The 10,761-nt window shown below is 47.4% G+C and overlaps 2 protein-coding genes across 2 annotated transcripts; both read left to right on the top strand.

Annotated features, from left to right (window-relative positions):
- Positions 1–1,071: 1,071 nt before the first annotated feature.
- Positions 1,072–1,656, top strand: LOC145953377 (uncharacterized). The gene has a single exon (XM_083067316.1). It carries the CDS (start codon positions 1,072–1,074, stop codon positions 1,654–1,656), a length of 585 nt encoding a protein of 194 aa, XP_082923442.1.
- A 159-nt stretch (positions 1,657–1,815) lies between these two features.
- On the top strand, positions 1,816–2,664 carry LOC145953376 (uncharacterized). The gene is made up of 2 exons (XM_083067315.1): positions 1,816–2,132; positions 2,364–2,664. Exons 1-2 carry the CDS (start codon positions 1,816–1,818, stop codon positions 2,662–2,664), a joined length of 618 nt encoding a protein of 205 aa, XP_082923441.1.
- Positions 2,665–10,761: the final 8,097 nt, after the last annotated feature.

Raw genomic sequence — 10,761 nt, 5'->3', positions numbered from 1 at the left:
TAGCATGGTTCAACTTGAAGAACATCAATCTTCTCCAAGTGGTTCCATCACAAAGCCAGTGGCCCAAGAAAGAGAAAGGTCGGTGGTGTGAGGCGAGAATCCATCATCACCGAATCACAAAAGTTGCTGAGCGTCGGCTTCATCCATGAAGTCAGGTACACCACATGGCTAGCGAATGTGGTTCTGGTGAAGAAGAGTTCGGGAAAGTGGCGCATGTGCGTCGATTACACCGACTTGAACAAAGCGTGCCCCAAGGACTCATACCCCTTGCCAAGCATTGACAAGCTGGTCGACGGAGCATCCGGGCACGCCCTCCTCAGCTTCCTCGATGCCTACTCCGGGTACAATCAGATAATGATGTACCCACCCGACGAGGTGCATACGACTTTCATCACCGACCACGCCAACTACTGTTACCGGGTGATGCCCTTCGGCCTAAAAAACGCGAGGGCAACTTACCAGCGGCTGATGGATAAGGTTTTTCACCAGCAGATCGAGCGAAACATGGAAGTTTACGTCGACGACATGGTGGTCAAAACCACCGCGGCAGTAGACCATGCTTCCGACCTCGCCGAGGTGTTCGCCCAGATCAGAAAGCACAACATGCGTCTCAACCGGGAAAAGTGCGTCTTCGGCGTCCAGGGGGGCAAGTTCCTCGGTTTTATGATCACCAGCAGAGGAATCGAGGCCAACCCCGAGAAGTGCAAAGCCATCATCCGGATGCAAAGCCCGCAGATGGTAAAAGAGGTCCAACGCCTAGTAGGAAGGTTAGTCTCACTATCCCGCTTCATCCCCAAACTCGCAGAGAAAGCAGGGCCAATCTTCACCCTGCTGAAGAAGCCAAAAGACTTCCACTGGACAGGACAGTGCGAAGAAGCCTTCCAAAACTTCAAAGTCTTTCTCTCGACCCCACCCATCCTGCAGAGGCCGAATCACAACACCGACCTCCTCCTCTACTTGGCCATAGCAGAAAACGCCATCAGCGCTGTAATAGTGCAAGAAAACTAGAAAACGCAAACACTGATCTACTTCATCATCCGAGTCCTCCAGGACGCGGAGAAGCGTTACCAGATGGTTGAGAAATTGGCGCTGGCACTCGTCACCGCAGCCCGGCGTCTCCGACCATACTTTCAAAGCCACCAGGTGGTAGTCAAAACCGACTACCCCATAAAGCAAATCCTGAGAAAATCGAAGCTCGCCGGACGAATGATCGCATGGTCAGTAGAATTATCCGAGTTCGGCATCCAGTACGAAAGTTGCGGCGCCCTGAAAGCCCAATCCTTGGCCGACTTCGTAGCCGAGCTCACGCCTGCTACTGATGAGGCACCCCAGGTATGGACTTTGCACGTTGATGGATCCTCCAACTCTAAAGGTGGTGGTGCAGGTATTATTCTGGACGGGCCAAACCAAGTCACCTTAGAGCAGTCCCTCAAGTTCAGTTTCAAAGTGACCAACAACCAGGTAGAGTATGAGGCTCTCCTCGCAGGACTGAGGCTAGCCCGCGACCTAGGAGACCGAAGGGTAAGTTGCAACAGCGACTCGAAACTCATGGTAGAGCAGCTCAAGGGGACATACCAGGCAAAGGACACCCTTCTGCAACGATATTTCCACATCGCATCCCATCAGATCTTGTCCTTCGACGAATTCACTATATAGCATGTGCCACGAGAGCAGAATGCCCAAGCTGACCTCTTATCGAAACTCGCCAGTACCAAAAAGCCCGGACAACACCGAACTATCATCCAGGAGACCTTACACTCGCCTAGCCTCGATGACAAGATTGTCAATGTTAGCGACAGTGAAGACCTGGGCTGGATGACGGACATTTGGAATTACTTGAAAGAGGGAACCCTGCCTGAGGACAAAGAAGAAGCTCGGAAGGTGAGAATGAGGTCAGCCAAGTTCGTCATCGTCGGGGACGAGCTGTTCAAATGCGGCATTTCCACCCCGCTGCTCAAGTGTTTGACCGCACCCCAAGCAGCCTACGTCATTGACGAACTTCATCGGGGCATATGTGGCTTGCATTCCGGAGCACGCTCGATGGCCGCCAGAGTACTCCGAGCAGGATACTACTGGCCCACTCTGAAGTCGGACTGCCAAGACTACATACAAAAATGCAAAGAATGCCAGCAGTTCGGCAACACACACCGACAACCGCCCGAAACCCTACACCACATGATATCGGCATGGCCTTTCTCCCAGTGGGGAATGGACATCCTTGGACCGTTCCCCCCTGCGAAAGGCCAGCTTAAGTTCCTCCTCGTGGCAGTCGACTACTTCACCAAATGGATTGAATCATGCCCACTCGCCAAAATCACCACGGAAAACGTGCAAAGGTTCACCTGGAGAAACATTGTTTGCAGATTCGGAATCCCTCACACCCTCGTCACCAACAATGGACGACAATTCATCGCACAAGGATTTGAGGACTTCCTCCGCAAGCTCGGTATCAAGCATCTTTCGACCTCGGTGGAACACCTTCAAACTAATGGCCAGGCCGAGGCAGCCAATAAGGTCATCCTTCGGGAACTCAAGAAGCGGCTGGGGAACGCCAAAGGTCAGAGGCCCGATGAACTTCCCAGCATCCTCTGGGCATTCACTGCACCCCCCAGTCAACCACGCAAGAGACGCCTTACAAGCTCACCTACGGGACAGACGCAATGATCCCAGTCGAAGTAGGAGAGACGTCCCATCGACGCCAAGTTTTCAACAATGAGCAGAACGCCCAAGAGCTAGCAGCCGACCTCGACCTAGTTGACGAGATCAGAGAAGCAGCTCAAATCCACGAAGAAGCCTGCAAGCTCCGAGCTTCCAGAAGGTACAACACGCGAGTACGACCTCGCTCTTTCCGAGTTGGCGACTTAGTATGGCGTTTGCTAGGCGAAGCTCGGAAAGACACGTCAGAAGGGAAGCTGGCACCCACTTGGGGTGGCCCATTCTGAGTTACGGAAGACTTGGGGAATGAGGCATACTGATGGAGCTAGGTTGAAGAAGATTGAAGTTCTTCAATAGTTTCATGCTTAGGACCATGAACTCTTGAGGTGTTCTTAGAAGCTTTGAAGCTCCACGAAGAAACCTTCCATGGAGGAGAAGCCTTCAAGGTGATTCGGTTACTCCTAGCTTTGTGTAGAAGCTTGAGGAACCAAGGTTAAGGTTGAAAACCTTTGGTAGTAAACCTAAGAGAGAATCCTCTACGGTTTGGAGACTCTTGAGTGAGAGAGAAAATCTGATTTCATTTTTCAAATTGTTCAAAAGTGAGTACATGAGAGGTATTTACAAATATATAGGGAGAGGTAGCTTCTAGGAGAAGCTAACCTTAACCATGGTTCACTAGGAACCATGGTAAGGTAAGCTTAACTTCCCATGGTTTAGCTAGCTTGTAGGAGAAGCTAACCTTGACCATGGTTCACTTAAGAACCATGGTAAGGTAGGCTTAACCTACTAAGGTTTAGAAGCTTGCAAGGCAAGCTTCAAACCTTGAAGAGGAGACAATGAAATTCGGCCAAGAACAAGGAAGAAGGCATAGGCGGCCTTGGCTCATATTTGCTCCATGAATTAATTCAAAAATATTTGATTTGGTTTAGTTAGGTTCATCATATGATGATGAAACCTAGCTAAATCAAATCTATGAAAAATTAGGAGCAAAATGAGTCCAATATGCAAAATTTTGCCTAGGCCCAGTTCTGGCCCAATTACTAGTCACACCCTCAAGCATTGCTAAATGCCACCCCTTTTTCCCTACTGAAAAAATACAAAATGAATGTATCAACTAAGGAGGTTAAATGGAGCTAAACTCTCCAAGTATCCTACCTTAAAAACAATATACAAACACTAGGAAAAAGCAAGTAAAGTGCCTTACAAATACAAAGGCAAAAATAACCTATACAAGAGACTATGTAAAAACTATACACTATATACAAGTAGAACTAGGCCTTCTCTTCATGATAGAGCATTCCAAGTGAAGAATACCTTGGGCTTGACAAGTTCACTAGTCTTCACAAGGTCCAACTCTTATGCTCCACCACGATGGAACGCTCTACCTCCTCAAGTCTCCTCTCCAACGCCGCCTTCTCGGCCTCCAGCGTCGAAAGGTCTACTCTCTGGGCAGCAATCTCCTGCTCTTTGCTACCAATAATGACCTCGTCATGGAGACGCTCCTCAGTTACCGACACCACTTCACTCTTCAAAAACGCGACCTCATCTTCCAAAGAGCGAACCTGGTCCCGAGAAGACATCACCTCGCCTCGGGACGAGGTAACAAGCCCCTACAGCTCACCTACTTGGGAGGCATAGCTTTCGTTGGAGTGCAGGGCGATCTCCAATGACTTCTGGACCCTGGCGAGGTCCTCCCTCGCCGCCTGGAGCTCGGCTCCTTGCATCTTCGCTTCGCCAAGGGCGGCAGTCAAAACCCTGTTTTCCTCCCACAGAACTCTATTTTCATCCTTCAGAGGCTGAACCAGACTCTTCAGCTTCGCCATGTCCTCCTGCTGTCTCGACCACTTGTGTTTCCAGTAATTCACAATGGTCGTGCCTCTCTACAGGAAGATTTGGGCGGCATCAAAACTCCCCATTGGCCCGGCCGACTCGATCATCGCCTGATCAGCCGTGCTCAGCGACCCCTTTGGGAAAAACTTCTCCGGAGTCACCGCGGCGCTCCATAGAGAGTCGATCTCCTCCGACTCACTCAAATGCTATAACCGCATCGGCGCGCCCTCTTGAGCATAGCGGTACGCAAGATACGGTCGCTTCGGCTTAGGAACTGGAGCAGGTGTAGGGATCCCGGAACTCGACCCTTCCCTACGGGCCTCGGCAGAAGTAGATGCGGGTACCCCCTGCTCGACCACGGAAGGATTCACTTCCGTCGCCCCTGAGCTCGGAGGATCCGAAACCCCGACGATGTTCCCCGCCTGCAAAAAACAAGCGATACTCTTCTAAGACAAAAAGTAAACAGAAGGGTAAGACGTCAACGCCACAAAAGGGCCAACCGCTTACCTCGCCAACCGGGGTAGCAGGTACAGCAGCCCGGATCACCTCCTCGGCAGCCGGGGTAGCCCGCCCAGCAGCAAGGACCACTTCCTCGGCAGCATCTCCTACCTATGGAAAATAACCCCAAGTCAAAACGTAGAAAAACAGCATCAAAGATAGAAGATAGAAGCAAGACTAAGAAAGGAAAGGTACTCACCACGGCGGCCTGGACAACTCGCTCAGCAGCTTGGGCCATCACCTCGCCGGGCTGAGCGGCAGGCTCAACAGCCGACGCCACCTCTTCGGTGGCCACAAAAACGGCCCCCTCCGGCGGCCACACAAACGGCCCCCTCCGGCGGCGGACTTTCAGTAAGGTCCACCGCGCCGGCTTCAGCGGCCTTGAAGGCAACCTCCCCTATTTCGCGAGGGGCAGAGGTCCCCCCGGCCTCTCTCCCGCCCCTCTTTCTTTTCCGGTTGACCTTCAGGGGAGAAGCCTCCTCCTCTGGAGGCTCGGAGGCCTCGAGCTCGATCATGTTGAAGCGATGCTTCAGTTCAAGCCACAAGTCCTTCCCTATAATGCCTGCAGACAGAAAATAGAGCACATCAGTAAAGAAAAAATTATACAAACCTTAACAAGCTACCGAAATACAAGATACTCACCCTCCAGGCCCCTCTCCCTGTGTGCCGAGTTTGCAAGCGACAGAATCGAATTGCAATCCAACGGGCGAGGGAGTGCCGAAAGATTCCTAATGGCGTCAGCCTCCGAAGTTGTCAGTTGCAAAGGGTCCACCCCGTGAAACCTAGACGGCTTGGGGCACCAGTAGAAAGGGAACTTCGGCAGCCTGCCGAAGTAGAAGCCCCCATCCTCTAAAGGGTCAACATCCACGAGGGCAACCTGGAAGAACTCGTGTTTGTAGTTTTTATAAGACTGGGAGTAAAGAGTGAATAAACCCCCTTCTTTACTCCCGCTCAAAGAAAGAACGCCATAAGGCAGAACACCCAACTTCAGCTGGTAGAAGTGAAGGAAAACGCGAAGGGACAGCTCCATCCCTAGGACCGCACGCAGGACTTGAAACGCCCTCAGAAAACGCCAGCTATTGGGGTGCAGCTGGCAAGGAGCCACGTTGATGTAATTTAAAAAATCACACTCAGACAGAGTGAAAGGAAGACAGACGCCCAAGTCCCTGAAGAGACACTGGTAGACATAGAAATGAGGAGAGTCGGTAGACCGCCCCATGTACACACCCACACCGGCCGGACAGGGCTCGAGTCGAATCATCCGCGAAATGGAAGGGTCGCAAATTCGGTGCGTCTCCCAAACCGCATTTACCTCCAGAAGTGATCTGAACACACTTTGGACCCCCCCCTATTTCACGCTTAACCTAGTCGTAACCAGGAACGCTTGGCTCCAGGTCCTTGGGCGGAGGCGGGTCTTTCTTCTCGGCAGTGGCTTTCCCGGTAGCCACCGCCTTGTTGCGCGCCTTGCTGTAGACCCCTAAAATTGTCCGGGTCGGAAATAAAGCTTGAAGACTCTGGAAGACTGAAGGAAGATCAGCCAGAAGGACTCCTGGAAGGCCCTAGGAGGGTTCTCTGTAGGTCTAGAGGTCTTAGAATAGCTCAAAATAAGGAAGTGGAGGGAATGAAGCCCAATACGGCCGTACTGAACTTAATACGGCCGTATTGAAGCTTCAATACGGCCGCAGTGAACTCAATACGGCGTATTGAAGTTTCTGAAACTTCAATACGGCCGTACTGAAATCAATACGGCCGTATTGAAGCTTCAATACAGCCGTATTGAACTCAGTACGGCCGTATTGAAATTTCTGAATTTCAATACGGCCGTATTGAACTCAATACGGCCGTATTGAAGTTCAAAAATTTCAATACGGCCGTATTGCTTCTGTAGGCCGTATTGCGCCTATTCCCTATAAATATGACGTCAATTGGACGTCATTCCACACTTTTGGAGATAGTTTTAACCCTCTCCTTGAGTATTCTGGGGTTTTTGAGCAGTGTTCTGCCCTAGAAATCACTCGGAGAGTTGATCCGACAAAGTTTTTGAGCCCCGAGCCATTTTGCTTGAGGATCGAACTTAGTCGAAGGGAAATCCTCCGGATTTCCATAGTTAAAAGTTTTTAGGAAGGAGCGAGCGAGCTTGTAGAGCGAGGGAACGCCAAAAAGCTTCCCAGTTTCACTCAATATATAAAAGCACGCTTCAAGAGGTTTCTTCTTAAATCCTTCCTTTTACTGCTTTCTGTGTGCATATTTAAACTGTCATCATGTAGATAGTTAATTTATAATTGCTTAGAATAAATAGGGGTAATTTAGTAATTTTACGCTGTTATTTTAGAAAATAATCTGTCATAGGGAACCCGAAAGGGGCGCTGTGGGGTGCTAACACCTTCCCTACGCGTAACCGACTCCCTTACCCAACTCTGGTTGCAATGGCCAAAGTTGATTTGTAAAAATCAATTGCCTTATCCCTTTTTCCAATGTTTTGAGTAAAACATTGGTGGCGACTCCACGAACCCCTCCTTTTTGCGAAAACCACTAATCCATGGAGGGTCCCGCTTGGGATTAATATGGATTGGTGAATCATTTAATAAAATTGCTCGTTTGACAAGGTCTCAGTTTGAGAATACGTCATTCTAGCAATCCATATTTTTAAACAAATAAACGAGTCCAACCATCCTTCGCGAATGCCGAAAGCCCGTTTGGGCCGGGTGGCGACAGATGGCGACTCCACTGGGGAAGCTTTGAGAGTCAGTCCCATTTAGTGACAGATTGTTTTTAACAAATAATAGTAAAAATTACTTCATTACCCCTTGCTTGTATGATAACGTGCTTTATATATTTGGCTTTAAATAACTGTTGTTTGTTTAAATTTCCGCAATTGTTTGAAATAAATTGCACACAAACCTTTGCACACAACAGTTCCCTCTATACCCGGGGGCATGAGTGGTAATCCATAGGGAGTGGATGTTAGTACGGCCGGTTGAATGGGTCTATAGGAGCCTACGAGACCGTTGTCGGAAAAACATCACTCAAGGTGATAACCATGAACTTGAGTCCGACAGTGCGTTGGAACTTTCCATCGACTTACGACGAGAGGAATTGGGTCCCTATAATGGGGGCACCTTGGGGGCCTTTGACCAAGTGAGAACAGTTAGATCCTCCTTGAATATGCACTTTTCTGCAGGAGACCCCTACCTCGTGATTCGTTCGTGACTGTTCGTGGATGAGTGAATTGTTTGTGTAAATGCTTATGTGCAATTGTTTGTACATTAATAAATAAACTCGTAATAAGGTCTAAGAATAAATCCCCATGCATGAAAACCATGACATGAGAGGAAAGACCATGTGTGAAAATATAATAAAAGTGAGGAGCATGTACATCATTACCAATAAGACATCATGCATCCTCATAAACCATGCATTTTAGGTTCACCAATACCTCTTGACATGAGTAAAAGAGACCCATAATTATCAAGATTCTCCGTTGAGGAGAGATCATAAGTCAAGGAGGGTGGTAACGCTTTGTTTTAAAAAGGCAGCGCCTTAAAAATGGAGGGTTATCAAGCTCATGTCAAGAGCGTATTCATCCCATAAATTAATTAGATTAAATATTCATTTTTAGAAAGTGGCTGGTCATCTCTCTGTCCTCACACGCGCGCAGAAAATCAAGAAAATGGACGCGTTGGAGGAACGAAATAAGGAGCTTACAGCCGAGCTCTCACAGCTCAAAGAGCAAATGGCGCAAATGATGGAACTCATGCGTCACCACAACATACAAGGGGCTGAGCACAGTGACCATGAGTCCCATCATGTTGGAGGAAGAGTGGAACAAGAGCTGAAAAGCGGGAAGCTAGCTAAACCTTCCCAATCATTTAAAGCTAAGAAGACCTTTGGGAAGAAGAAGGAGAGAGTAGTCAGTGCCATAACCATCTCTTCGTCTTCTTCCACTTCGAAGTCAGGAAAATCGCAATTCAAACCTGTGAAGAAGTTTGATAAACTTCCGACCACATATAGCGACATCCTGCCGAAGCTAGTGGAAGCACGTCTTCTAGCTTACGTTCCACTAAAGAAGATTGATCCACCTCATCCCAGTTGGTACAAACCACAAGACAAATGTTTATACCATTCGGGGACATCAGGGCATTCAACGGAGAACTGCAGAGCTCTCAAATATAAGGTCCAAGACCTTATTGATGCCGGGTGGATCACTTTTGATTCAATAGCGCCCGACGTGAGCAAGAATCCTCGGCCAAAACAGGATTAGAGAGAATAACAAGCCATGATAGGGCCCCTCCACTTTTTTCTTTTAGGGACTCATGATCTGTACCCGAGATCATGAGAACCTTTTCATGTAAATAAGGGTTTTGTACAGTTCTACATACATATATCAATAAAGAGGCATATTTCACACATTATTCTCTTATTTTGTTCTTTTCTCTCTCTCTCATTAACATTAATAATTCTAAACCTAAACAGAACCAATAAAATAATTATGTCTGTAATTGTTCGCTCTGACCGGGATCCGAAAGTTGAGGATAAACGGGTTGAGTTGGACAGTGATGAGGAGACCATCTCTCCGGATCTGCAAAGACTACTAGATCAAGAAACTCGTCTACTCCAACCGTGTCAAGAGAAATTAGAGACCGTGAATTTGGGGCAAGGCCGAGAGATAGAAGAGGTCAACATTGGGACCCATATCAGTGATGAAATAAAGACTAATGTTTCCACTATGATTATAATAAAATCATTCTTCATTGCTTCTTTTCTTGCTTATAATAAAATTCTAAACCACATTATTTTTAACCCTGTTTGAATAAACATGAATGAAGTTAAAATCATCTTAATAATAATAAGCCCACATCATTTTTATGTGGAGGTGTGTGTGACAACTTGGAGCACCTTCCCTTGGCCTTGACAAGTGCCATCATGGGTAAAAAGAAACCTTTCAAAATAAAAGAAGCTCGGCAGGAAACTCAAAAAAGGGGACTGCGCAAAAATAAGAGCAAAAGACCCGCTAGGAATCCCATGAAAGGGTGACCTAGGCAAAAGTTAGGGTTACAAAAAATAAACAAAAATAAAGGTCCGCTAAAACGCCACAAAAGGGTGTTTTAGGCAAAAATAAGGACAATCAAAAAACAAAATAAATCCATGATGGTACCATGAACCGAATTCAAAAAGAAAGGTTCAAGGGAAGTTATCTAAGTTGTCAAATCACAACGTCAATAAACAAAGATTTTCTTAACTTCATAAGTGTTTAATCAAACAAGCCTAAACACATAAGCCTACCTTGGCCAAACATTCTTACAAAAACCATTTTTGAAAAATAAATCCCTTCTAAAACACAAACTTCAAAACAAAAATATCTTTCCCTTCTTTTCTCTCTTGTCCCAAAAGATTTTAGAATAATCTAGTGGAAGCATGGAGAAATAAATCATCACTGATAATGGATCCAATCTAAATAACAAGATGGTGGAAGAACTGTGCCAAGAGTTCAAGATCCAACACCACAACTCTTCCCCATACCGACCAAAAATGAATGGGGCAGTCGAGGCAGCCAATAAGAATATCAAGAAGATAGTACAAAAGATGGTTGTCTCATTCAAAGACTGGCATGAGATGCTACCCTTCGCTCTCCATGGTTATAGGACTTCAGCACGTACATCCACAGGAGCTACTCCATTTTCCCTTGTTTATGGAATGGAGGCAGTTCTGCCTGTTGAAGTCGAAATACCTTCTCTGAGAGTAATCATGGAAGCAAAACTTTCCGAGGTAGAATGGGTT

This window comes from Cajanus cajan, chromosome 11, assembly GCF_000230855.2.
Source record: "Cajanus cajan strain Asha chromosome 11, NIPB_CcT2T_4, whole genome shotgun sequence".
In the NCBI taxonomy this organism is placed as follows: domain Eukaryota; kingdom Viridiplantae; phylum Streptophyta; class Magnoliopsida; order Fabales; family Fabaceae; genus Cajanus; species Cajanus cajan.
This window is presented reverse-complemented; position numbering and strand designations above follow the sequence as displayed.